The sequence below is a fragment of the Lagopus muta genome, chromosome 24 (genome assembly GCF_023343835.1).
Source record: "Lagopus muta isolate bLagMut1 chromosome 24, bLagMut1 primary, whole genome shotgun sequence".
NCBI classification, from domain to species: domain Eukaryota; kingdom Metazoa; phylum Chordata; class Aves; order Galliformes; family Phasianidae; genus Lagopus; species Lagopus muta.
The window spans coordinates 567,136-595,134 of record NC_064456.1 but is presented as its reverse complement, the minus strand read 5'-3'; the positions used below and the strand labels follow the sequence as shown (position 1 = coordinate 595,134).

Below are 27,999 nucleotides of genomic sequence, written 5' to 3'. Positions count from 1 at the left end.
CCGCGCCGCTCCGATTTTGGGGGCGCTTTGCGGATGAACGGATTTTTTTCCTTTGTTTTGGGCTCAGCCGCACCACGAAGCCTCGGCAGCAGCCAGAGGGAAACGAACCGCGTGGGAAGTTCTCTAAAAACACCAACATGTAATTTTATAACATAACCAGGGGTTTATTCCACAATATAAACTGCAACGTTTGATACAAGCTACCCAAAAAAGGAGAAAGCCAAAATACAGCTGTGGCAATTACTTTACAGAGCTTTTTTTTGTTTGTTTTTTCTTTTTTTTTTTTTTGTCTTCTACATCACGGCCCCTCAGTCACACTAGGATCTACCACCTGCTTTCTGTACATCAACCAATGCTAAAAGCAACACGCCGTCCCCAGCTGCCATTCCAGTCGCTGAAACCAGACATAGAAGTTATTGCTCAGATAAATAAACCTAAATCTACCAAAAACAAAGTGGGAAAAAACAGAAAAAAAACAAAACAAAACAAAATAAAACAACAAAAAAAAAAACCCAAAACCTAAAAGTCTCCAAAGAGTTGATAACAGAGTAAACAGGGATCTCCTCCAACGAGGACTGCCTGGAACAGCCCGCGCTGTGGGGCTCCGTGCTCCACGCAGGATTCAAAGCGCTGCAAATCCCAGAGGTACGGTGATGCTGTGCAGGGACAGGAGCACGGCCCCACGGCCCCACGGCCCCAGCAGTGCCTTCGAGTCGGCCGAGACCCCCCCGCTCCGACAGCCAGCTTTGCAAACCTCCACAACCACAAAGATCAAAAGGGAGAATACAAAAAGTGTCAAAAATCGTTTCGAGTTCTGGAAAATGATCCCGTGAGGATAGAAGTAGCACCAATTGCAGCCTGGTTCTCCAAACAGCCCCTGCAGCCCCAATGGAAAACTCCGCAGCTCTCCCTGCTCGAGTCCCGAAGGCTCTGTGGGCACTTTCACTTGCGGTACGGGGAGCCCCTCCCGGCGCAGCTGGCACAGATGTAATCCTCCTTCTCGGCCATTTCGGGGGAGATGCCCACGCACACCTGGTGGAACCACTGGTTGCAGCTGCCATCGCACTGGACCCAGTCCACCTGGGGAGGAAGGGATGCTGCGGGTCAGAGGCAGCGGACAAAGGCACGGCACTCAGGAGTTACTTTTCAACCCCATTTACCCCACGAGGGCACAGCACTGCTGCATGCCAGGAGCCAAACCACTGCAGCCCGGCTCCTGCGAAGGAGAGCCACCCTCCCCTCCCATTGCAGCTCTGCCACCCAGGGCAGCGATATGGATGGGAATGCAGCCTCTCACACTGGGGGCAATGCCATCCTTCCCCATCTTTCAGCACACATGGGCGCAGCGGAGCTCCAGGGCTCTGTGCCCATATTTCAGGAGTGGAAGTGAACACATCCCACTCAGCCTCCCGCCCCTTCCCAGCCCCACAGCACTGCTGCGATGCTCAGCCCCGCTCCCCTTCCCCGCTGCTCCTGGGGAATTCAGAGGTGTGATTTGTGACACCTTCGCACCCCTCACGCTGCCTCCCGCTCTTTGCAAACAGCATTTCTGCAGACCAGCAGCTCCCGGCGCTCAGTGGCATCAGCTCCACTCACCTCCTCTCCCTCGGGCTGCAGACACGTCTCTGCAGGGCAGATGGCATCTTCATCCTCAGAGTCCTCCTGCTCAGAGAACGACGTGTCGGAGGGAACCAAATGGCTTTCGCTGCTGCGCTGCACCTCCAGGAGCCGCTCCCTCTCCCTCTCCATCCTGCTGCTGCTGCTCAGATCCTTTGTGTGACTCAGTTTCAGTTTCTTCTTTTTGGGCGTTCTCATTTTTCTTACCCTTGCTCTCTTCTCCTCGCAGAAGCTCTCTCTCTCGAAACGGCGCTTCATTTTTCTCTCCATGTAACTCATTCCATCCTTTTTGCCCCGGCAGCACTCGTTCTGTCAGAAAGGGATTTGACAAACGGTGAGGATACAGCTGATGGGCACAGCTCCATTCACTACACCCCGTGCTTAGGAGGAGTCTCCAGTACAAGCAGCGTTTGTCAGTGCTGCGCAGGGGAGCGAAGGACGGGGTCACACTTCAGTGAGAGTTTATAGAAAGAAGATTCTCATCTGTCCACGCAGTGCCCCAGGGGCAGCCAGCAGGGCCTCAGCACAGGGACAGATGTATTTATCATGGAGAGGGCGGATCGCAAAATCCAGATTCAAACTGCAGAAATGCATCAGACCCCAAATGACATCCGATGGATTGGACACGTTACCAATTCTCCACTGCTTTTGGGCACAGGAAGCACCTTCCGTGCTCACACACCCAGCATGATGCCCACACTGCCCCGCGCTCAGACATTCACCTTTTCATTGCTCGGCCCTCCCGATGCTTTCTGCTCAGCCTGCAGAGCGGGGCTTTGCTTTGTGAATAGGATCTGGTACAGCTCCTGTATTTCAGGCAGAGAAACCTGCAGCAGCTGCGCTTCCATCATCAGCTCGTCCAGCTCGGTGCTAACGACTGCCAGCAAGGAGAGAAGAAAAGGAATCCCTCTGTGTCAGCACCGATGAGAACACAACCCGTGCAAGACTTTAAATCTGCAACTGGACAATTTTACTCTCATCTGTTCCCTCTTCGCCGCTCGTTTTTAACAGCAGAGTTAAAATGAGAGTTACAAGTTTCCACAGCAGTTACTGAGCAGCACTGTGACTTCATCCTCCCCTGCCTGCGGTTTGTGCCAGCCCTATGGCAAAGCACTGCCATCGTTCTCCTTCCTCTGAAGACACAAATCAGTGTCGTGGTCTCACTGCAGCACGAGTGGATGAGATGAACAGAGCGGAATTCAGAAGTGAAGCCAAGAGAGGAGAGGAGGAAGAGCTGAGGATGAGCCTTGCACCTGAAACCTGCCTATGGGCACCACCCCCACCCCACAGCACGCACAGAGGGCAGCTCACAGCCACGGCCCGTTTCACTGGCACTGAATTACAGAGCGCTCCTACTCAGAAGCATGAAACGAAGGCTGGACGTGGAGCTCTCCTCCATCAAACACATGAGAAAAAGAAAAGAAAAGGAAAGAAAACTATCAAAGTGAAGATTACGAACCATGAAGTGGGATGCATTGCTGTCCTGTAGAAAATGGAGAATGTAAATATATGGTTCTGTTATCCCAGTCATGAGGCATGGAGAATGACATAGCTCCGATTGTTTGAGACACCTAGAAAACAAAGCAGAACACAGCGCACAGGATTTTCGTTACGCATTTCGGTCTGAGGCATCAAATAGCTGCAAAATGAAAAATCAGAACTCGTTTCTTTCACAGCTGCTTGGGACTTGCCTTCCTGCACAGGATCCCTAAAACCCCTCATCCTGAACCTGGAGCACGGGCAGCATTAGGGCTGGAGCTGCTGGTTCTGGTTGTGACTGCATGCTGTCCCTGCTCAGCACGGCCATGGTGACACCTCCACAGCCCTTGGAGGCTCAACATCCCGACCGGCTCAGCTCCTTCCTGAGCCTCTCCTGACACCTCTCACAGGGGCACCCAACCTTCACTCTGAGCATCTGGGTGCCTTTATAAACCCCCTTCACCTTCCCTGCTCACAGCTGGTTTTCAGGTTAGTTTCTCACACCCCGTTGTCTTCCCAGGGCTGCAGTACTGTGGGAGGCACAGGACAGGAGGGCAGCACCAAGAACATCGGCCAAAAAAGAAAACTCAGAGTCCATGCAGAGCGAGGTTCTGGCTCACAGCTGAACACAAGGAGGGACAGAACCCCACGGTCGCAGTGAGCTCCTGCCCAGGCCCCCCCACTGCTGCTGCTCCAGAAGTGCAGCCCCAGCACGGCTGCACAGGCAGCACAGAGCAGCCCCAGCCCCGGGCAGTGGGACAAGCAGAAGCCATGCTGCTCAGGCAGAGCCTGAAAGCAACACTGCGTGTCATTTCAACTGGTTTGTGTCCTTTCTGCTGCACAGACCTTTTGGTTCAGGCTTTGTCCCCCTGCGTTTATTATCTCAGGAACACCAGGACTGTGACACATTTCATGCTGCCCTGCCCTTTTTGCTGACAGACCTCTTCACCAGAGCAAGTCCCAAACTGTCCCAGGATCCCACTTCAAACACTGCAGCTCAACCCAAGGCAGCTGCAGCCAAGGTCCAGCCTGGGAGTTTTAGTGTAAGTGACACAGAGGGATGGAGGGATGAAGACCCTCTGCTGAAAACCACCTGATCTGAACAGAGCTCAGAGCTCAGGAAGGTTTGTGTCTCCGTTCCCAACTGTAAGATTCAATATTTCTAAGTATACAAGTACACAAAATATACAAGTAATTATACAAGATTCAAATACTTGTAAGATAAGAACACAAAGACCAATCAAATACTGAGAGCTCTTAGAAACAATAGCTCAGCAACTGCCATTAGTGGCACCTCATCAATGCCCAGAAGCAGGGAGAAGCAGAAGGAAGAAAAGCTCCTTCAGGAGCCGTTGTCCTCGGGATTCCAGCAGGACAGAACAGGAGCTGTCGCTGGAGGACACTTACTGTGGCTAACAACCCTAATTCCTTAAATCTGGAAAGGAAAACATCAGCAGTCTGTCTCGCCAGCATTTGTGAGGAGATACAGAGCACCAAAAAGCAGAGAGGCATTCAAGGCTGCTCCCAACCACATCCCTCACCTTGTTTGTCTCCGGCAGCTGCCCCGCCGCGCTCTGCCACCGGCTGTACAGCAATCCTGAGCCAACTTTGTCCTGTAGAAGTTTTAGATTCCCTGAATACAGCATTTGTTGTGCTCTGTGCTGCCAGTTCACAGTTCTCTCTATCATGTACCGCAGGGCATCCCCCTCGGGGAGCCGCACGCGGATGCGCTGCAGGGAGGCCAGCAGAGGAAGGATCTTCTCCAAGGGCGGCTTTTCCGAGCGGCGGCAGAGCGGGCAGAGCCACACGCGTGGAGCCTGCGAGGCGTGGGGTGCAGAAACGCAGCCGGTGTGGAAGAACCCCCTGCAGAGCTCACACTGGATCATGGGAGCTGCCGGCTCCTTCTGGCACACGCAGACCTTCAGCTCCGCGTCCTCCTCGCCGCACAGCAGCACCTTCCCCTCGTTGGCTGCCCGCAGGGAGCGCAGCGCCTCCATCTCTTTGAGCCGCGCCTCCCCGAGCGTCGCCATCTGAAAGCGGGGTTGGGAAGAAGGGGTGAGATGTCAGAGCTGCACCACGAGGAGCCCCACGCGCCTAGGAGCGTCTCCTGTCTGCTCAGCTCCATCCCTGCCCGCCTCCCCTCAGAGCTGTCGGCGTTGGAGGGGCAGCAATCGGGGCATGCAGCGATGAGATTTCACAGTTCTGTTTTCCGCCAGGACCAGAGACACAAAGCCCCTCCCTTGCAAAATTAACGACAACCAATGCAAACAGATTGCAAGAACTTGGAAGAAACTCCAGGTCAAGAGAAGCCGCAGTGCTTACCGCCGACGCGGTGTCTTTGCTCTCACACAGAGCTCTCTCTAAGTCACTCAGGCTCTCCAGCTTGGTGCTCTTCTTCTTCGTGCTCGGCATCGGCTCCTTCAGCTTCTTCTGCTTTCTCTTCAGACTCAGCGTCCCAATGTCGCAGCGGGGACACAGCACCTGGTGGGCAGAGGGGCGGCATGGCTGCGATGTCCTGACTGCAGCCACGCTGCTCTCACACAGCCACGTGCAACCATTTGGATCGGGAATCCCTGCTGTTTTTACACCGCAGATCCGGGCTCCAGGGCAAGGTTGGCTGGGAATCGAGGGCAGCTGGAAGGTGGAAAACTGAGGGCCCAACCCCCTGTGTTTGAAGTTTAGAATTAGAAGCACAGTGCAGCGCGATCACTGTAAGATCAGCATACAATCCTATAAGGTCACATCTGCTGTTTGATGAGTTAATCCCCAACCCGGACACACTTTGCAGCGGTGCTGTGCAGCTCTCTTACCTCCAGAAGGGAATACGGGGAGTTCTCACACAGGAACGTGTTGGCTGCACACTCCTTCCACGCCTGCACCTCCGCCACCAAGGACTCGAGCCGTGGCAGGTAGTCCAGATGCACCGGGATCGAGCGGCCCCTGGTCACCAGCTCCACCAGCGTGTCCAGGACAGGCACACGTCCTCCAACCTGCGGGATTAAAATTGGGGGACGCTCCATGGGCTGAGGAGCTCTGTGCACCACACTGCAGGCAGCGCACGAGGAGCAGAACGGGCAGAGCTCACAGCCACAACAGGAGCTGATGGGGTGCCTGAGATCTGCTGTGCAGAACCTCCAGCATCACAATTACAGCTTGGGCACCGCGGCTTTGCTGGGCACGGCCCCACAGCCGCCTGCTGACACCTGCATGCAACTGCAGCCAGAATCCCTGGCACACACAGACGAGTTTCCATCCCCAGCAGCCAGAATTCCACAACCCAAGGCAGTTTGGTTAAGCCCTCTCATGACAGCCTTCAAACATAAGTTAGCAAACCTGGAATGCACTTTGGCCTTTCGAAGGACTTAAGGCCTATGAAAGTTCGTTGTTTTGTGTTTGTTTTTTTAAATAAAACTTCAAAATAAGTCCCTATTAAAATCCCAATTCAGGTTGGATTGACCTGAAAACATCAGCACGCCCAGTCAGGGCTCACAGCCAGCCCAGGGCAGGGGGACAGCCCTCGTTTACCCACAGCAGTGCCATCGGAGCACAGCACACCATGCTGCAGGCAGGCACTGCTGACGGCCCCACGCACACAGCAGCGACCTGACAGCACTTCCTTCTGCCCATGGAGAAGCTCAGAGCTCCGCTGACACACCTGCAAAGCTTCCACCTCCTGCAGCCAGTCCTGCGCCTTCTGAACCGCGTCCTTCAGCGCCGCGCCGCTGGGGAGGTAGGCAGGGATCTCCTCTATCTCCTTCACTGCCACTGCGAGGCTGCTGAGCGACTGCCGTGGCCTGGCCAGGAGAAACAGCTCAGAATGTGAAACGGCCACGGCACCTGGGGCTCCCAGAGCAGCCGTGCTGAGCACAGAGATGTGCACTGAGCACGTGGGGCTCAAATAATGCAGGGAGAGTCCCCAGAAAGGTTTGTCTGTGTGCTGAAGACTCCTGCTGGCAATGCTAACAACAGGAAGCGATCTGCTGGCTGTTCCAAAAACGTTTACACCTTTGGGCTGCAGGGAAATCCAACATTCGCCAGCTCCTGAGGGCAGACCTTTGGTGCTCCAATGCACCAAACCCCACAGCAGAATCAGCTTCAAGATTCTACATGAGAAACCTGCTTTCAGAAAGCAGATAAGGACAGTTCTGTGATCCTAGATGTAACTGGTGGGATATGCATTGTTCCCATGGATATCAAATAATGTCAAATGCAGCCATTGCTCCAGATGGCTCGTCGTTTCCTCCTGCTTTCTGGCCAGGTTAACGATCAGCAGTTGCAAAGAAAAGCAAGCTGTGTAAGTTAATACATCTGATTCATACTCAAGCTGTGCTTTGAAATTGTGCTAGGACCACTGGTTACCCACCTTGAGCTCATCTGAGGCTTTTGCTGTGACTGACTGACTTCCCTTTTGTCTTTCTTGTCATAATGGCTCCAGATGAGCACTGCTCCCAGGAAAGCCTGGGAGATTTAGGGCCATGGTTTATTGGTACAGCAGTGCTGGGATGAAGGTTGGACTGCACGAGCTGAGGGGTCTTTTCCAACCTTAATGGTTCTACGACTTCTCAGCATTTCACAGTTTGATTCTGATTGTTTAAAAAGGTACAAACTCAACTTCATCTCTACTTTGGAGGCTGAAACCAAACTCTGACCCAGTTCTGATGGCACTACTTTAAAAGTAGTAATGCACCCCACCGTGCATTGGGAGGGGAATGCAGCCCAGTCCACAGAATAACATCTGTCAGTCGGTGATGCAGCTCTGCCTCAGCCCCACCTGGGCACCCATCTCCCACCTGACGGACAAAGGGCTGCACAGCAGGGAATGCTGTCGCTCAGCCCCATCTCCGTCCCCTCCACAACAGCACAGACACAACAGGGAGCCCCTCTGGAAACAAAGCCAACCATTTTCAACTCAAACAGCAAATAAAGGTCCCGCTTCTACCTGGCCTTTATCAGGTTTCTGGCTTTGTCATCCCAGTGCTCGGACACAGTCAGCAGCTCCTGCAGCTTTGCCATGGCCTTCTCAACTGCTGGGTAGGGAGCCAGGCCGACACCGGAGTCAATGAGGCGCCTCATGTCATCCAGAGTGAGAGAGTTCTGCTCTGACGAAGCCATCTGCACGTCCTCCAGCCAGCGGGCCTGCTCCAGCCTGACCCGCAGCTCAGCAAGCTGGGGTAAATCCACATCGAAGTCAAAGCTGACGTCCAGGAGCTCCTGCAGCTCCGCAGCACTCGGCATTTCTTCTGAGAGCAGTTTTTGGCTTTGCTGTTGAAAAGCTTCCACGCGATCAAGAAGGTCCTGTAAGGCACAAATGCACCCATGAAACAGAGCAAACCAGACTGCCACATCTCCTACACATCGAAGCACAGCCTTAAACATTCAGTTTAATCCTGCTGGCAGCCACCAGGTCACCATGCACAGTGTGCACAGCAGATGATTGTGGTGCTTGGAGGACCCTCAGCACACAGCACAGATTGAGCACCTTCCCCACAGCGACACCTCTGCCATCAGATGGGTGTCACACTGAGGAGCAAAAGGCTCCAAAGGGAAATCCAGTGCTCCACTGGTGCCATCTCCTGGCTTTGTTCTGGGATGTTTATGAAGAACATCCATGTAATTCCATGATGGAAACAAAGCCTTTCTAGAAATAGCTCAAAGCATGAATCAATCGTGAGAACTCGGGCACTGGTATGAATCCTAAGCTGGAATTGCCTTCATTCTCCTCCTTTCTCTTTCTAAAAGCAATCACACTTTTGCCCTGTTTGGATCTGTGAACTCTTTTATGCTGAGGTCCTTTCACTGAGCCCACTGAGCAGTGCTGGAGCTGCAGCTTCCACTGCTCAGCTGTGACTCCGACTTCCCACCTTGGGGCTGCAGAGAACAAGAGGAATGCTGCAGCTGTGTGTGCCTGCTATCGCCCTGCTCAGGAACACCAGACGCACAGCCCTGTTTGGATGTCTGCCATTCCTGGACTCCTGCTTTTTAAATAACGAGATAACTTCAGAGCAGCAATGCTATCAACAACAAAAAGAAAGCACACAGAATTCTACAATATCTGCATCCCAAATGCCAGACCTGACAGAGCCTCCAAGGCCATCGCCCTGCCAGCTTTCATCCTCAGCACACACAGCGCCAGGGGTGAACGCAGGGCCGATGCGGGGCGACACAGAGCTGCATCCCCCACAGCCACCTTACCTTCAGCAGCGGCGTCTGGCTGAGCAGGCAGGGGAGGGCGTAGAGCTGCCTGACAAACAGCCGCAGCTCATTCACCGTCAGCTGGTTGGGGCATTTCCCTCCTCCGGAGCGGTACCTGCAACCACACGCAGTTAAACCTCCTCAGATGCCGCTAAATCCTGATCTGCCCCACTCCAAAATCTGCTTCTGATTTCTCGTCGCTCTCACGCAGTGCAGCACCCGAAGGCATCCAACCCAGGGCCCACATGAGGGGAAACTCGAGTTATGAGAGCAGAATGAACTATTGTTGAAAACACTCCTTCACATGAAGCGATGCTCTGGAACGGCTCCTCAGCTTGGGCAGAGCACCAGCTGTTACAGAACCAACTCAGGCTTCTTTCCAGAGCACAAAGCAATTGTGGGTAAACCATGCAGCTCTGTTGCAATAGCCATTGTAGGAAGCTCTCCCCGTGCCCACGTCGAGGGAGAGCAAATCCCACCTCTGAATGGGTTCTGTACGCACAGGTCATGCAGGCACTTCTCAAAAATCCTCTCTGTGCTGAAATCATCATTTTCATTTTTACCTAAACGCGCTGCATCAAATGAGAGGCTGCTCAGTGCCACCCAATTAGCTAGTATTAAAAAGCTCTCTGGTGCCAAGCCAGTATGAGCAGGAGGGAAAAGAAATCTCTTACAATGCTGGCTCCAGCTGACCCTACAATGCGTTGTTTAAATTAACGAGGAAAACAACACCCCTGCAGGACACACAACTGCAATGGGAACGCAGCTCTGATCCCCTTTAACTCAATTTCTGCACAGAACGTGCTGGCAGGAGCAGGCAGCCAGATGCCCAGGAATGGAACACCCAAACAATGCCCCATCTTCCAGTTCCACCAACAAATAACCTGAAGATGCACCACAAGCGCTGCCAAAGGAAGAGCGAGCCCTGCTCAGAGCTCTCACACAGCATCACCAACCCGGGGTAACACGCTTCAGTTTTCCACGAGCAGGAATGAATGCAGTGGCACTGGCAGCCCCAGCAGCTCCCAGTCCCTGTGCCGTGCAGCTCAGAGGGAGCTGCTCCCCCTAAAAGCATCACCACCACCTCCTGCCTCCAGGGAACGACAGCAGAGTGGAGCAGACTGGGAGCCCTGCACGGCTCTCATGAAGGAAAGCTGAGTCTCCCCACAAAGATAAAAAGATTTTTCACATGTCACTCTTTCACCACCGCCCATCGCTCACCACACACGTGGCTCGGGTTCTGCTGCAAACATAACGGCGTTTACCTGGTTTGTCTTTTGCCATTAAGGAGCTGCTGTGCTACTGAGGCACATTTGTCTGCATCCTGTGTGACCAAGCGGAGGTGCCGCAGCAGGTCGTTGTCCGGGAACTTCTTCACTTCTGATTCTTCTATCAGAGCCTTAAAACTGATGAGGCCTTTTGGGGAAGACACCACGTCAGCACAAGCGTCCCTTAGGGATGGACTTCAAACGTTAAGGTGGAACAGTGTAACACAATAAATATATTTCAACTGCAGTTATGTTTGTATGAAAGAGAAAAGCGACTTCTAACCTCACATAACTTCCAGAGAAACAAGATCTGGAACGTTTACTTTGGACCATGAAATCCAATCCATCTCTTTCGACTGTCACGTATCACAAAGTTGCCAAGGTTCCAAAATCAAATCAGTATTTTAACAGTCACAGGGAAGGCACTTACTTCTCTTATTGCTGATCTTTGCTTCCAGGGCTTCGTTCACATTGGAAGCCCATTCATTGTAGGACTCTGCACGCATCTTCAGAGCGTTCATCATTGGGTACAGCTCCTCCAGCGTGTAGCGGTACCTGCAGCAGCACAGGGGTCAAACTTCAGCAGAGACTGAGGGAGCAGAGCACACAGCCCATACAACAGCAGCAATCTCACAGCTCAGAGCTGCAACCACTGCGTGCTGCACCTCACCCACATCGGTCACACAGCAGCTCCAGAAAGCACAAAGGTACGTTTGTGTAGGGCTGAGATGTGACCAAAAAAAGACAGCAGGAAGGAGAGCTAACAAAGGCACACCAGAGGTTACTGCACAAGGACTGGAAGTAGCGCAGGCGATGATGACCTTGTTACCATAAATCAAAAAGCAAATTAATTTGCTCAGTAATGCTTGCCATCATACAACAAGAGCTGAACGCTGAACAGAAAGCATCTTTGTGCACGAGCACATGACAGGAACTTTGTTTTGAGAGCACTGTTTACAAAGGACCTCCAGAGACAGAACACAGAGAGCATCACTGACACAGCACAGCCCCGCACGGATCTCCAGAGCACAGCTTATCTGCTTACCCCAGTTTGTATTGGTAGGCAGGGCAGGAACAAAGATCCTCCACATGGTACAAGCACACCAGCAGCCCTGGTTTACACGGGCAGTAAACGGCAGACATGAAACAAGTGGTTTTGCACTTATAGCACTGCCGCTCGTCGTCGGGGAACAGCTCGAACGCCACCCTCTCGCAGTCCGTCACCCCCTGCAGAAGGGTTAACAAACAGCTGTGCCTTCCTTCGGAAGCTGAACGCATCAGCTGGACAACATTCAGAGACAAGACATTGAAATCAGGCAGACAGAAACGTGTCGAGAGGGCAGGCGGAGGCAGGACTGCCAGCCCCTCAGCGCAGCCTCAGCTCACGCAGCCTTCCCACAGCTCACCAGTTTCTGAACCTTGTCGCGCAGCATCTTCTCGTCGTCGATCATGATGGCCATGTCCTTCTGAACAGTAGATGCCACCACCACATCCAGGACGTCGGCCTTGGAGGCCATCTTACAGATCATCTCATCGTGAGAGAACACGCAGTAGCGGCTCAGCAGGCGGTAATGCTCGATGCACTGGCGGCCCAGTGGCAACTGCAGGGACAGAAATCGCGGCATGAACGCGGAGCTCTTCGTGCAAAGCACACTGCAGCCCTGATGCTTTCTGCTACGAACCCAAAACGAGCAGGGGAAAGGCTGAGACAAACCCTCCTACCAACAGCACCCCCAACTCTGAGCACAGAACAAGAGGCACCAGGACTCCACAGCCACAGCTCTCTGCGTTCAGCTTCCAGCAACGCTGGAACAACTTCCTCCTGAGCTGGGGACCAGCTTTGCACATCAGCAGTAAAACGCTGCTTGTATGGCAGCTAGAGACAGGTCTGGAACCACACACTTCAAAAGAAGTTGGTTTTGGAACGCACCCAATCCACGGTGCAGAAGTTCACAGCTTCAGCAAAATTAAAGCCCTGATTGAAGCCGCTGTGATAAGCTCTTGGAAAGGTGATCACAAACTCTCCAGCACACTGATTGGTCCGATAAACCTAGGAGAAAACAGATACCATCAGGTCAAAGCTGAACAGAACTAACAGGTTTTGGCCCCCTGACAGAAACTCTATGGCAAAAACAAGGGTCTGATTAAACAGGCACAGCAGGAGCTCTGGCCACCGTTTCCATCCAAGATGCAGAAATTACATTAAGGTGGAGTTCCAGAGATTTGCCCAGCAGTTCCCAAAACAACGATCCCGCTGCCCACCCGTTCACATGGACACACTGCACCACACAAGGAAGCCACAACATGCATGGAAACAACCCCAGCATCTCTGCAATACAGGCTGCTTCAATTATCAAGCATGAAGTGGAATTCAGTGCAGATGAAAGAGGGCTGAGTGAGGGGGAGCAGCAGAGTCCAACATACAGGCACTCCGTGGGCCATCAAAGTATTTGGGTTCATTATGGTGACAAGTTGGTGCAAGAGGTCTGGCTGAGACTCAAACAGCTCTGGAGCAAGCTTCTTCATCACGTCCTCCAGCTGTTCTGCTGCATACCCCGGGGCTCCATACCACGTCTTTGGTTCTCCCCTGCAAGGTTATTTAAACAGGCAACTATCAACAAACCTGTAGGACATCCTGCTTAAGGGCCCCACGTCAAAAGGAGGGATTTCACCAGGAGGAAACATAAGGGTTACGTGCTCTCCTCAACCCTCACAGTCCATGCAGGTCCCTCCTCCAGCCCTGCGCTCTGCACCGCCCGCATTTCAGAGAGCATGTTTTAAATGTGGAGACAAAAAGAACTGAGCCACTGGGATCCCAGTGCTCACAGTGGAAGCAATGGGGGACACAGAGCAGGGTGTGCACACAAAGAGGAGAGGTGATGGAGAAACAAAGGCCTGAGGGACGGCAGCTCATGGGACCCTGCGGCATCGGCTGAAGCTGAATGGTTTTAAAAAGCCTCCACGATTTCCAGTTTCACACTGAGCATAATAAAACACCTGAGGGCATTCACTGCACCTCTCGTGGTTGCTTTAAAAGCTGGGGATGGATGTCCCCTTCCAAAACACAACCAATGTTCAAGCACAGCAAGCAGTGCATCGCATCCAAGGCTGCAGCACGGCGTCCCCAGCTGAGCTCTGAGAAAGTGCTGTCAGAAAAGGGTGAATGAAGGGGACAGGGCTGCTCCACCCAGTCAATCCCCCTCACTCACCAGTGCAGATAGTTGATGGAGTAGCTCCAGTGGTCCTCAATGTGCCAACAGAAGGAAGAGAAGCACATTCCCACATACAGCCAGGGCAGTTTCATCCCACATATATCTGCGGTGATGTGGGCAAGAACAGACTGCTCCATCACAGGCATGTTGTTTAAATTCCAGCCACTGTCAAGGTATTCCTGAAAATGGAACAAGAGTTTAACAAACATGAAGTGAAAAAAACAAGAACAGGAAGAAGAAAAGCATCTTTCCCGACTGAAAAACACCAGGAATGGGTCAATCAGTCACGGAACAGAACCTCCATTGTCCTGATTCTTTTCAGTAACCTTATCTGACCTGCTTTGTTAAAATGAGATTGTTTTGTGTTTTTTTATCTCAAAGTTATTTATTAACTTCTATGGTAAACCTATGGCTCTTACTGTGTGATCACCAGGCATTTCATTTCTGCAAAACTGATGTAATTCTCTTCAAGCTCTACACCAGATACACAAAGCAAACGCTCTGCAAACCAGTTCCATTGTTTTGCTTCGAACCAAAGCGAGCGACTGGAGAGCTGATACAAACGAGCACAGCGAGCTGATAAGGACCCACCTCCTCTTCTGGTCTCACTTTGAATTTCCCATCTCTAACTGGGAACCCGCTGCCGAACTCCTTGGAAGCGATGTCAGCCCCATACTCCACAGTGACGTCCTCCTCAATGGTGCTGACCAGTCTCCAGAATTCCTTCTCCACCAGCTCGGTGGGGACCATCTGGGCACCACAGAGAGAAGCAGGTCAGGCGCTCGGCGCACCCAGCAGCACACAGAGCACAGCCCAGCGCACAGCACGCCTCACAGCGCGCCGCAGCCGGACCTGCTGCATCCCCGGGGTCTCAGCGATGCCTGCAGCTGCACAAAGTCCCCTCCTCACAGATGCTTTCCCAGAAGTGAAAAAATCAGCAGCCAGTAGAATAGAAAACCACGATGCCACCAATCACGGGAATCACCAGCATGAAGAGCAACCTCCAATCTGCCAGTTCTTCCCATACAAAACCAGGATTCCCCTCCTCTCTCCCTTTCCCCCCCAGTTCCACATTTAAAAGAAGCACAGACAATTCAAACTGTGTAACGGCGTCAGGATGAGAACAGAGCTTACATGGACTGGCATGTTAAAATAGTCGGACTTGAAGGCATCTGCCATCTCCCCAAACGTGCGCAGTGTGTAGTCCCGGGCTGCCTGCTCGAAGCCAAACGCTTCTTGAGGCTTATTGCACTCCTGCAATCACAAAGATCATCATTTCCACGATGTGTTACTGCAAAACAATCCACACTGTGATCTTACAGGGGGGGCTGCAACTGCCCTGTGTGATGGGGCAGGAAAGCAGACCCAAACGGGACCACTGCCCCACATCACAGCAGCAGAGGAACAGCCAGAAGGGGCACTGAGGAGCACCCTGCCCATCTGCCCCTAATCCACCAAGCACAGAACTGATGGGTAAATGTGTACAAGAACACAGATGAATCCATGTGTCAGTGCTGTAATTTCCTCCTCCTATAATACAGCTAAGAAAAAAGCAAAAGCTTCCATACTGCAGCATATGGTGACACCCCCATTTGAACTCCAAAAGGAAGGTAACCATAAAACCCAAAGCATTCTTTGCAATTTCAGCTGTGTTGATGCACAGCAGCCTGAGGTGCAGAGCATCAAATGACAGCTGTGCAGTGTGGAGCACGCCTGGCCTTCATTTTCCTTTCCTCCTCCCTCACCTTGTTTCACAGCCGTGTGACAACAAACAGTGTTTTCAATTCCTAAGCCCACATTCAGAACAGAAAGAATTTCCAGCCTCCTACAGCGTCAGTCGAATTACCTGAGCCAAACACTGGGGGCACCTCCAGTCCCCTTTGGGAACATCGTGAAGGGGTGGAATTAAGCAGAAGGTGTGGTAACTGTCATCACAGCCATCGCACAGCAGGAGACGGTCCTCATCGTTACCACTGCCACATAAGAGACACACATACAAATCCACCTGTAACAAAAAACGGCCAGAGCAGGGAGGTGAGTGCTGAAGGAACTGATGGCCAAAGAGCAGCTCGGTCACTGCGTCATCTGTGCCACTCAGCAAGGTGTATTCATTTCTACTGCCTCTCTGCAATGGAACTCAAGCAAGTGCACTCAGTGTCATGTCTTTGTCAGTTTACACAGCCTGCCTCCCACATTCAGAGGCACACAGAAGCTGCAGGCTCTTCCATGGACTTTTTCCTCAAACAATTCAGCAGGAATCAGATGATTCCAGACCAGCAAATTACATCTCCTGTAGGTAGAGCAGCTTATCTACCCTGTTATTTTCAGCTTTGCAGCAGCCCAAAGCTTTGCAAGCATCTTTGCTCCGTCAGGCACAAACACTGCTTTGTTTCAGCCACATGATAAAAAAACACAACAGGTTTTACTGTGACACGAGTGACAGGAAACATCACTGCATCCCCCAGAGAAGGCCAGGAGCACCTGGAGCTGCGTGGGGCAGCAGGGAACACAGGGCATACTCACAGCACTGGTGGGTTTTTTGGATCGGGCTTTGGATTTGTCCTTCTCCTGCTCCCCAGCATGCTCTCTCTTCTCAGTAAGTTTCACTGTGCTGTACGTTTCCTTTTCTGGCGCAACAGGTGAGAAAAAAAAAGCCATTATAAAACATTGAACACTTAGCATCACCGGTCATCACTTATTTTGCTTGTTATTACTTGTTAAGATCGCCACAGGATGTTACATTTTGCACAGGGCTCTCCGCTTCCTTCAGCCCTGCTGCAGGCTGTGCTCAGTGCTCAGTGTGCCTGCAGCCATCGGCTGCTCTGCCGCCCCACCTCAGGATGGCAGGAAAGCAGCAACACACACAGCTTTGGTTATGCTGAGGCAACATCTGAACACCAGCAGCGCCCACATGAGCCAGCATTGGATCATTCCAACTGCTGAATGAAAGCCTGGCCTGAAAACCAGGTGTGTGCGAGGCAGAGGAGCCTGCTCACTGCTCCCTGTGCTCACCATTCTCACACTTTGGAGGCGCACATCCCATCCTGCGTCTCAGATTATGCGTTCTCGCCTCTGGAGAATCAGACTCAGTTTTAATGTTGGTCGCCTGATGAAGCGAAAAAAGGAATGGAGAGAGTGAAACTGAACGAGTCAATAACGCCCTTAAACAGAAAACTCTGGCTTTGCATTTGTGTTTGGGAAAACCTTTGCTGCCCCTCCAACTCAGGGCTGCCCACCCACAGAGCGCCTCCCAGCTCCCAGCCTCAGCCCTGCTTTTGGTTTGCCTTGTTTTCCTTTTCCAGGTACCACACAATTCACACAGCTGTAAATATCTGCATCTGTTTCACCACGATAAACCACCATTTACCACCGGACGGGATGGGAGCAGCTGCTGTGCACAGGGCTGGGGCCGCAGCACCGCCAGCTCCCTTCCAACCCGAACCATTCTGCGCTTCAATGGCTGGGCAGACACCAAACTCGCAGGCACCCCTGCAGCACAGCAGCCCTTCAGCCCCGGCTCAGCACACAGAGCAGCTCAGGCCGCTCACCTCGGCCCGCAGGCGCTTCGCTCGGCGAGCAGGAGGGCAGCTCTCGGACGGCGGCACCGACTGCCTCTGCGGGATGTCGTGGGGTTTGTACTCCTTGTCCTTCGTGTCGCTGGTGAGATCCGGCTTCTGCAGACACTGCAGAGACACAATTGGAAATAGGATTGCTTCACTTCTGCCCCCGCTCCTATTGGGAGCTTTGTGCTGAGCAACGTCCTGGCTCGTGTGACAGAATGCAGAACAGGCCTCCCTACTTACTGTGCTGCGTTAATAGAAACAAGATTTGTGACAGTTCTAACTGCACCGTTTGGAACAAGTTTCAAAATCCCTTTTTCTTGCCCAGCAACTGGAACTGCACTTCCAAATGCCAAACCATTCCTGACCCTGAGCTGCAGCCCTGGCACAGCTCTCCCTGCAGCCCAACACTCCTCCAGCAGCGCTGCTTTACGCTCCCAGCTGCACACAGGAAGCCCTGGCAGCGCCCCACAGCAAGCAGCAAGGCGCTGTGCAGCCACACTGCTCTCTATCCTGCTCAACAGACAGAGCTTCTCCTGCAGGAACTGCAGCAGTTACATTTCTTGTGTGTTGTTGGAGGGGAGGGCGCAGCAGGGGGAACCCAGAGCCAAAGAGCAGAGGACGACATGAAGGAAGGAAAGCTGCTTCTGCGCCCGGATGGATTCCTGAACGTCGGGCACAAAGTGAGGCGCTCGACGCTCAGTAGCAGGAGACAGAACTGGATGCTTCTGAAGGAGAGGACAACAAACACTAAGGAAAGGAGGAGTCTTTTTTGTCACAAATAGCCCTGCCAGCCTGCAGCCACATCCCAGCGCTGGGCGCCTGCTCCAACCAGAACTCTGTCAGCAGCAGAGAAAAGAGGATGGGAACTGCAAGAGAACTGCTGCGGTGGCACAGGGATGGATTCTCTGCAGACAACAAAAGAAATCAGACTTTGAGAAACTTTACAGAGAAGGGGAGGAAACAGAGGGAAAAGTGGTGCTTCAGAGGCAAGGAGATGAAAAGGAGTGAACAGAAGAGGAGATCAACACCAAGGCAGGCGGAATGGTGCTGGAATTAGCAACTCTCCTAAGTTCTGGGTCCTCCAATTACATCCTCCTGTGAAACCTGAACCTCCACTACAGCTTCTACTCCTTCTGCAACTGAGGACATACAATCCTTGAAAGCAAGTATCTAGAAGGCAAGCAGCTTTTCCTAAACAAAGTAAGGATGAAACACAGAAAGACAGCAACAAATAGCAAAATTTGCCTCATTTCAGTGCAGCGCCTGAGCAAAGAAAGAGCACTGCTCAGCAAAGGGAAAACCCAGACATCTACAAACTACACTTTCAACAACTGTTGAAGTAAAAACGTTTCCCACTGCCTCAGCAACCAGAAGGCAAAGCAGCAGCACGAAATGGCAGCTCCTTAAGCTTCCACTTCTGGTAGGTCCCACTGAAAACACGGAGCGCTGTCTTACGAATGAGAACTTGGAACAGCACGACAAACTGCAGGCCCTTTCCCAGGGGCACCCTTTTGGAAAGGCTGAACAGGTCAGGATGAGATTTAGGTTATGGCACAGCCTTCCATTGACACAAAATTACCAGACTGGCTCTGACACGGGTAGGATTTGAGTTAAGACACAGCACAACTTACCAGCAGGCTTGCTCCAGACTGGAATAAGTTGTAAGGATAGAGAATTCGCTCGTAATGCGCGCGGATGTGCGAACCCACAGCCTTGCCAGGAGCAAATCCCATCCTTGTGGCTATTTTGGTCCATTTCCTCTCCTTGCAAACGACATCAAACCCTCCTTCTTCTGCAACTAGCTGAAAGAGAACAAAACGGCTCCAGTTCAACACCCAGGTGATCAGCATTGAAGGCACACTGAGTGTGAAAGGAACAGACGCAACGCAATCACTGCTTTAACAGAGACAACTCGTGATTCTATGAGTCTAAAACCATCCATTTTAAAAGAATGATTTGAAGCTTATTTAAAATGTGCAACTGGCAGCCACAGCTCACTGCAGCGCTGCTATGGAACGGGCTCAAAGCAGCAAACAGGAGCCACCCGACGTGTGAAGAAGGGCAGAACCACCCCGGGGCGGCGAACCCCAGCCCTCGCTATCAGGACACACATCAACCCCCCCTCGCAGATTCCATCCCCACACTATCTGACTTTTCACTCCCTTGCTCGTAGTGCAAACGCCTTTTCTACCCGCTGTTGCTCAGCAGCTTCCTCCAGTTACAAACACAAGTTTCTTCCCGACCAATTTGCTTCCAGGTTCATCTGCAGAAGAGCTGACATCTCATCTCATCCCCGTGCTCAGGTGGAAACCCCCACCACTGCATTTCCTATTCACCACATTATCTCAGCCAGCTTTAAATGAAGTAACATTTCCCGCTCACACACAGCCCAATCCTGAAAGCTGCCAACACAACACCCCCTCCAGGTCGGTTCCCCTCTCGCCGCCTTACCCTGTTAAGCTGAAATAAATCCAAGATCTTCCTCTCCACGTGGGGGATTTTCAGCGTGCAGCCCTGCAGCTCCCAGAACTTCGCAATCTGGTCCAGGAAATTCAGCTTCACGCGGGTTTGGGCCTGGAAAGCAATGAGTGACACCGTGCCACGTGGAGGCACAGCTCCCCTGCCTGCCTGCTGCTCCCAGTGCCGCTTCCTGCAGCCTGAGTCGACACCAGCAGTGAATGGAAGTTGCTCACAAACAGATTTTGCACCAACCGCGTTTTCTAATTGTTCCTTCCAAACGGCTCCTTGTTTTTTAAAGCCCTCTCTGCAAGCTTCACCTCTTCTACTTACAAAAGATGCTGCAGATGCGCAAAACGAGGGCAGAAAATGTACAGCGCTTGAGAATTTGAGCTCGACCACTTAAGAGTGGAACTGTGTGCTTTTAACAAGCACTGATTTTGCTTTTTATGGCTGGAAGGCCTTCATGCAATTGCTGGAACACGAGGATTTCTGTGTGTTAAGGCTGATGTGCAGAGGTACCAAATGCTGTTGGCTGAAGTCGCACCGAGCTCACGACAATCAGCTGGGAAACATCATTAAAGATGGGACAAAACAAAGAGGGGGCAACACCTGGCTCTGCAGCTTACCTCCAACTCATTGAGCCGCTGGATCCTCGGCGTGAAGTGAAGTTTATCAACATCACACGCAAATGGAGGCTGCCAGTCCTGGGAAAACAGAAGTGCCTCATCAACAGGGCGGGAGGGGAGCGGGGCTGCGCAGCGCGGAGCAGCAGAGCTTCCAGCTCCTGATTCCTCGTCTGCAAACGCTCCGGAGCAACCAGAGCACGAGCAATTAGAGCCGAGGATCAGCACCGAAACAAAATACCTGCAAACCACTGCAGTTATTTGTAAATACGACTACAAAGGGATTTTATCTCTCAGATCTCTGACACCCATCACGTGCGGCGGTTTGGCTTCACTGAACTACACGAGATTTGATCTGAACTTGACGGTAATTTATTACTTATAAAGCAATCTGATTATCACTAATTACAGAACGAAGATAACATGCAAGCACTTCTGAGACAGGAGAGCTCTGCACCGGGAAGGACCTGCAGTGCCATGCATTCCCACAGCAGAAACAGCCGGAGTCGCAGGCTGCATTCCTCACCTCAGCAGGGAAATGAGACCCCGTGCCAAAGCTGCCATCAGCAACACGGGAAGCAATGACCCACCATGGCAGCAGCTGTGCCCAGCAGCAGAGCCCTCAGCAGGGCTGTGCAGTCACAGGGCAAAGGACTCCCAGCCTTTTATTCTGTTCAACACACACCAACAGCCCAAACCCCAAGGCAGTGTGGACAAGTCTTGCGATCCAACAGGGCATTTTTGGTACATGAAGGCTAAGCAAGGCTGGAATTAAAACTGTGTAAGCTTCCAGGCTCACCAGCAGACCCTTCAGACATGAGCTGCTCAGCCCACAGAGCCGTGCTGCCCTCACACTGCAGGGCGCAGGACCAGAGATCCGCTGCAACCCACACCGCCCTCCTGGGGCTCCCAGAACTCACCCACAGAGCCCATTTACACAGAGCCAGCTCCTGCCCCACAGCTCGGTTACCCACGCATCACCTGCAGCATCCAGGCGCAGCCAGCAGGCAGCCCTGGGGTCAGCGCTCCGTTCCCCAGCCCCAGGCGCCTCAACCTGAGCTGTAAGTCAGTAAAACCCATGAGAATAACACCCAGCAGCTCATGTTCCTGGCATGTGGGAACCGCCTCAATTCCTGAACAAGATGCAAAATAAAAATTAACACATTAGGATCCGTGGAGCCTCAGGCTGTCTGAAGGACCCCACGGCCGCCCAGCCACGCTCGCATCCCTGAGCGCCTCCTGGGAGCGATGCTCACAGCGTTTCTCTGCGCACAGCTCGCGCCTTTGCTCCCCTGCACACGAGCAGCTTCCAAGTGCTGCAAGTAAAGACCTTCCTCCGGATTTTGTCCTGAAGCCCCTCCGACTTCTTCAGCATCTTTTGAAAACTGCAAGCAGCATTTCAGACACAACCCTTCCCGTGTAGACAAAAAAAAGGAGACACGTCACTTCCATTATTTTGCTAGACAGCGGCGTAGTAAGATCCAAAGGAAGATCTCAGCAATTCTGCCACAGAAATGCACTCAGTTCACACAGCAGCTTGCTGGGATGCCCACCCCGCACACATGACCTACATTTCTTTGTTCCCCATCCGTGTGAAGGTGCGACGCGGCTGCTGGCAGAGGATTGAGGTCGGACTGAGCTGCGTGTTCTCATGCCACAAAGACACTCAAAGGGCACCTGGATCACAGAACCTCAGCAGAACCGACCTGCGCCATCAGCGGAGCCGGGCTCACCCACAAAGCTGTGCAGGGGAATTAATCCCTCTGTGACCCGCTTGGGGCGGCGCTGCCAGCAGGGCTGTGCACTGCAGAGCTGCTGGTGGAGCCCTGCAGGGAGATGAGCCCCTTCCTCCCGTGTTTCTCATTGGAGATCAAACCGGGTTCTGCGACGGACCGCAGATTAACAACAGAAAACAAAATCTCAAATCCTTCCCAACAGAATCACTGCCAAAAGAGGAGCCTGCAGCACAGAGCGGCTCTCCAGACTCAGGAGCTTCTGTGCCAATTCCAAACATGGAGAGCAATGAAATCTCAGGCCAGCAGGACGCTTCTGGAGCAGCACGGCCAGCAGCTCAGCAATGTGGGAACCAGGTCTGACCCCCAGCACAGGACGTGGCAAACACGGCAGCCTCTGTGCTGTGAGCGCAGGAAGCGGCCATGGGGCAACAGTGAGCAGCACCAGCATGGGAAGGAAAACGTAGGGCAGCTCAGGAGCTTCCCTGCTGTGAGCAGCGAGGGCAGCAGCTTCACCAACGCACCGCCAGGTCTGTGCTGAGCAGCTGCAGAGCACCAGCCTGGATCCTGCTCAGAAGCAGCAGCCGCTTCTGCATCAGCAAAGCCGGGTGCCCAGCCCTGGGAGGGCTGCTTGCTGGAGGAGCAATCGGACCTTGAGCAACCAACCCATGGGCAGGAGCAGCACACCCAGCCCTGCGCTGGCTGGGAGGCGGGGAGCTGGAAGCCATCTCTGCCACCGCTGTTGGCAGCAATGGAGGTTCTTTCAGTAAGGGCGACCTCTCAGCTCCAAACGCTCGCTGTTCTCTCCCCACACCCCCAGGTCAGCATCCATCTGTGCCACCAGCACCAGGCCCAAGAGCTGCAGCACCGCAGTCCCACTGCAGGGCCTCCAGTCCCACCTGGCCGTGCACCCCCTGCACATGGGGCTCTCCCACGCCGCCCTGTGGAGCTGCAGCCTGGGGGCAGGGGATGTTTTATTAGCTGATCCATCTTGTTTCTCTCCCTCAAGTTTAGCAAACAAACAGAAAAGCAGCAACAATCTGAAGGCTCTCCCTACAACTGCACCTCTGGGAGCTCTCGAATAAACTGCTGCATCTCCAATTTTCAGTGGGCTGCACGGATCGAGCACCCAGAGCTCTGTGCCGGAAGGATGGACCCCAGCACGGAGCTCCCATCGTTCTCACTCCAACTTTTCAGCATTTCACAAGCACAGGAAATACAGCACAGCCTGCGTCGTGCCCAACAGCCACCACCAGCAGCACCTCCTCCTTCCCATCTCCCTGAGCACCAAAGATGGGCACACAGGTAAGTGGGCTCCTCTGACCTCCAATGGCTCTGCTATTGGAGTGGCTCAGGCTGCCCAGGTGCCCACAGGGATGGGTGCTGCTCCACCTGCAGCTCCAGCACCACAGGGCTGCCACGGCTCTGAGCAGAAGCCCTCCCAAAGGTAACCACCGTGTTCAGCCCACACTTCACACAGAAAGACAAAATAACCTCTGTTAAATGGAAACCTACCAACAAAGAGGAGGGGTTTTAAATGTCCAAGTGTCCAGCAGGCACAGCCCTCCCAGCCCAGCAGAGCTTTGGGTCTCCCAGCTGCACTCACACCGCACTGCTCTGCATGCAGCACTGCTCAGCACGGCTCCATGCAGCACCCACTGCTGGATCTCACTGAAATCCCCCCAGCTGTGCCCTGCTCAGCACTGCCCAGCACAGCTCACCACCATTCCCCACCAACCCCGCTCCCTCCAGCTCTGATCTCAGCCCTTTTGTTCCTAAAGGGAAAACCTCACACTGAGTCCCACTTGGGAGCTTCTGGCCTCATTGCACCCAGTGCTTGTGAGGCAGTCGGGGTCACCCCACAACTCACCCAAACCTGCCACCTGCATGGGGTCACCTCTTTTGTCCTTCCAGACCCTTCCATGGAGATCAGACGCCGTTGGCTTGAGGTTCTGAAAGACCTTCAGAAACCCCTCCTTTACTGTAATTCATTAAAGCTGAAACAATCCACGATTCCTTCAGCACGTTATCAATTTTGCAGAACCACAACGACTGCAATTAGAATCCTGACACACACCCAATTCGTTTACAGCCCTGGGATTGTGACAGTGTGACCGACCGAACCAAACAGCGCCAGGGCAAACAGCAGAGCCAACCCCAGCCCTGCCCACCAACCCACCAAGAACTTAAAACCACCAACAGCTCCATGAGACCCACTGGAAGAGAGCTGCTCGTGTAGAAGTGCTGTGCCAACTCCTGCGAGCTGCAGGCAGCCTCACACAGAGCTCCTTCATTTCATCACTGCACCCTGCGGGTTGTTGGGACCCCAGCCGCCCTCCTCCATCCTCACATTATTCAAAGCACAGCCCAAACCTTCTCGATTGCTGCGTTCAGCCATCAGCTGTAATGCTGCCAGGACGTCATACAGCATTTTGTATTTTGAGACTGATGACCACGGCAAGGAGAGCTGAAGTAATTGCTGTCAGTTATTTCTTCACTGCAGCAGAGCAACCCAATGGAAAGAGGGGTCCATTCTGGAGCAGAACTGGAGCAGAACAGCAGGACACGCTCTACTTTCCACCTTTCATTCTTGAAGCTATGTTGGAAATCTGCGGGAATGTTTACTTCCACTAATTGAAATTAAAAAGCCATCTCCGTCCAACAACAGGCACGCTGTGCTCCAGCATCACCCTTCAGCCTTTGAAGAGCCGGACAAACCACCACTCCAACTTACCACCAAAATGAAGAAACCCTAACAAAGGACCAATTCAGAGAAGAAAACCCAGCCAAGCACGTGATGGACGGGCTGCGCAGCACCCACTGCCCTGCAGACAGCTCTGCACCTTCTTGGTGGTGGCACACGAACCCCACGAGGTGACTGCAGGCAAAGCCCAGCTGTGCTGCGCTCAGGGCAGCCAGCAAGGAGCTCAGCGCGCTGTTCCACATCCTACAGCAGCGCCAACACACAGCCACTGCCGCGTCCTGCACAGAACCAGCAGCTCGCGTCCAGGAGAGAACCGCAGAACGGTTTGAGTCGGAAGGGGCCCTCAGAGGCCCTCTGCTCCCACTCCCTGCCGAGCACGGGGACACCCCCGGCCCCAGCAGCGCTCACAGCCCTGCCCTGCCCTCGGGGGGCTGCGGGGACGGGGCAGCGCCGCCTCTCTGTGACCAATCGAAATCCTGCTCTTTTCGTCCGAAGCCACCTCCCCTCGCCCATCGCACAGACCTTCCGTCTTACAGCCCATCAGATACCAAAGGGAAGAGTTAACGCTGGGATTGCAGCATCCCACAGTCACCTGAACGAGAGCAAAACCAAGTCATCAGCAACGAAGAGGAAGGAAGCTTCTCTGGAGCATTCAAGTGGAAACTGAAATTCCAGCCCCCCTGAGCAGCTCTCCCTCCTGTCACATCCCTGGTGATTCCCCCACCCAACGCCCTGCTGCTGCCCCGACCTCCAGCACTGATTTCTGCCTGTGCTCTGGCTGCCCGCTCGCGCCCAGCTCCCAGGAAGGAGACGTCCACAAGCCTTGAGAACACAGAGCTCTTCCCTTTGTGCTCTGCAGCTCGGAGCTGTGACCGCCCTGCCATCCTGCCAGCCATCCCATGCTGCAGTCAGGTAGAACAGCACGGCTTCACCAGATGATAATTATACAAGAGTTTAAGCCCCAATCAATGCAAAAAGGGACTAAATTCTGAATTGTTTTCCAATGTGGATCCCGGATGGCACAGCCACACAGGCCAAGCACAGAGGCCAGAGCCCCACTGGGACGCAGGGCGATTCCCACCCCTTCCATCGGGCAGTTCTGCAAAAAGGCCGACGCAGCCCCAGCTCACCTCCCGCAAACCACCGGATCCTACAGAAACCAACAGCTGAATATTCATCGCGCTCCTGTTTCCAGGAAGGCCAGGAACCACGTCAGGCGCCGGGCCTGAAGGGCTCCCTCTACGCTCCATGCTGGTGCAGGCGCAGCCACAGGGCCACCGCGGGGCAGACGGGCGGTGGGAGCCAAACCCTGCACAGCCATGGGGCGTTGTGCCCTCGGAGCTCCGGCCGTCCTCATCCCACTTCTGAACAGCAGCTCAGCGAATCCATCGGATCATAGAGGGGAGGTTGGCCTTTGTAAGTGGAGATGGAGTGTGCTGAGGACGCCGTTGCAGTCGGTCGCAATTCCTTCAGAGCTGCTCGTCTCTGCCTCTCTAACAGATAACGAAGCTCAGAAGGAGCTTTTATTGTCAGGCTTTGGTTTTGTGTGCAAGCAGATGAGAAACGTAGATGAGATTTTTAAAACAAACCACAAAAAAAACCCAACAACCCATCTCCACAGAAATTCTGCTCTGCTCCCAACTGCTCAATGCTGTTGGCAATGCGCGCTCCAAAAAGATTATTCTCCTCAAAAAGATTACATAAGTTCAGCGTTGGCCGTATAATGAAAACCATCTGATCCCCTCCGCCGGGCTCAGGGCACGCAGAGCCTCCCAGGGCGCAGCTCCTCCGGCACAAAGATCCGCACCAGCTCAGGCACCAACTTCACTTTAATTCGGCCGGCCGCCGGCGGGCGGAGCGCGGAGCCGAGGAGCAGCGAGGAGCGGCTCCGAACCGCGAGCATCGGCCGGCAAAGCGCCGCGCTGAGCTCGGCCCCGGCTGGGGGAGGTGCGGGGCTCCGCCGCCGTGGCCGTGCCGGCCCGGCTCCGCATCGAGACGAGGAGATCCGCAAACGCTCGGCAATCAGATTTCCGCTCCTCGCCATTCGGGCCGTTTATCCCCGTAACGGAACCGCCGCTCCCGGCCGCGCCGACCGCGGGGCTGAGATCGAACGGCTCTCGGCAAACGGGGTCAGCTAACAAAAGAAAATCGGAACCGCGACTGCGAGCGCACCGCGCGGCCGGGCCGGGCGACGAGGACGAGGACGAAGCTCACGGCTCTTCCCAGCGAGGATCGCGTTCTAAAATGGTGGCCGCGTCGGCCCGGGGTCTGGCGAGCGGAGCCGGCGGCCGAACTCCGGCCGAGGAGCGCGGGGCGCCGCAACTTGCGCGGAGATTCCCCGCACGGAGAGCGCCGGGCCGGGCGCCGCGGGGCCGGGAGCAGCGCGGAGCGGAGGGCCGCGGCCCCACAATGCCAACATGGAGGGCAGCACCGAGCGCCGCTCCGCTCCGGGGCCACTCGGCCCAACTGCGCTCCGGGACGGCGCCGGAACTTTTGGTGACCGAGCGGCGCGGGGAGGCGCAGAGAGACCTCGGCGGGGAGCGCGGGGCGGCCGGGTCAGAACCGGGCCAACTCCGGCACTCGGAGCGACTTGGAGGCGGCCGGGGGACGGACGGGGGCGGCGAACGGCGGCGGAACGGCCCCGTCCGGCTCTGGGGGCGGCCGAACTTCCGCGCGGCGCCGGGGCGCTCCGGCCGGGCCCGCCTGCCCGGGATCGGCGCCGGAGGTGCGGCTGCGGGCCGGGCCGCCACACAAAGGCCGTTCCCGGCGGCGCCATGCGGGCACTCACCGGCGGCGGCCGCACCTTGCAGATGCCGGTCTGCTCGGCGATGGGCCGGATCTTGTGGATGAAGGCGAAGGGGTCGGCGAACTCCTCCCAGCTGGGCTCGAACACCGGGCACTCGGGCGGGGGCAGGAACTCGGCCATGGCCCGGCCCGGGCCGCGCCGCCACCGCCGCCGACTCGGAACAATCCTCCGACAGCCGCCGGGGCCGCCGAGCACCTCGAACGGGACGTGCGCGTCCGCCGGGAGGTGGGGGGTGGAAGGGAGGGGGCGGGGGGGGCACGAAGCCAGAACGCGAGAGAAAAAGAGTCCGCCCCGGGCTGGGCGGGGGGAGGGGGCGGCGGCCGCCCCGCCCCGTCACGCGCC

The 27,999-nt window shown here is 54.3% G+C and overlaps 1 protein-coding gene across 2 annotated transcripts; it reads right to left on the bottom strand.

The window, feature by feature from the left end:
• Positions 1-140: 140 nt before the first annotated feature.
• On the bottom strand, positions 141-27,894 carry KDM5B (lysine demethylase 5B). Of its 2 annotated transcripts, none has more exons than XM_048926002.1 (27): positions 27,640-27,894; positions 20,418-20,495; positions 19,783-19,905; positions 18,963-19,133; positions 17,317-17,451; positions 16,781-16,874; positions 16,292-16,395; positions 15,615-15,773; positions 14,903-15,022; positions 14,360-14,518; positions 13,766-13,947; positions 12,981-13,143; positions 12,487-12,606; positions 11,963-12,157; positions 11,602-11,783; positions 10,987-11,111; positions 10,554-10,704; positions 9,289-9,403; positions 8,036-8,391; positions 6,752-6,890; positions 5,907-6,086; positions 5,419-5,577; positions 4,638-5,126; positions 3,077-3,188; positions 2,340-2,494; positions 1,597-1,926; positions 141-1,080 (listed from the first exon to the last, which is right to left on the bottom strand). In XM_048926002.1, exons 1-27 carry the CDS (start codon positions 27,775-27,777, stop codon positions 943-945), a joined length of 4,572 nt encoding a protein of 1,523 aa, XP_048781959.1. In that variant the 5' UTR covers positions 27,778-27,894; the 3' UTR covers positions 141-942. The 2 variants fall into 2 exon arrangements, with proteins under 2 accessions (XP_048781959.1, XP_048781960.1); XM_048926003.1 differs by lacking the exon at positions 27,640-27,894 and adding an exon at positions 25,982-27,522.
• Positions 27,895-27,999: the final 105 nt, after the last annotated feature.

Coding starts and splice junctions, on each gene's coding strand:
- KDM5B (XM_048926002.1), bottom strand. CDS start 27,777: ATGGCCGAGTTCCTGCCCCCGCCCGAGTGCCCGGTGTTCGAGCCCAGC. Junction 11,784..11,962: donor GCGACAAGGTTCAGAAACTG/GTGAGCTGTGGG, acceptor ACCCTTCTGCAG/GGGGTGACGGACTGCGAGAG. Junction 5,578..5,906: donor CCCCGTATTCCCTTCTGGAG/GTAAGAGAGCTG, acceptor TCTGCCCACCAG/GTGCTGTGTCCCCGCTGCGA.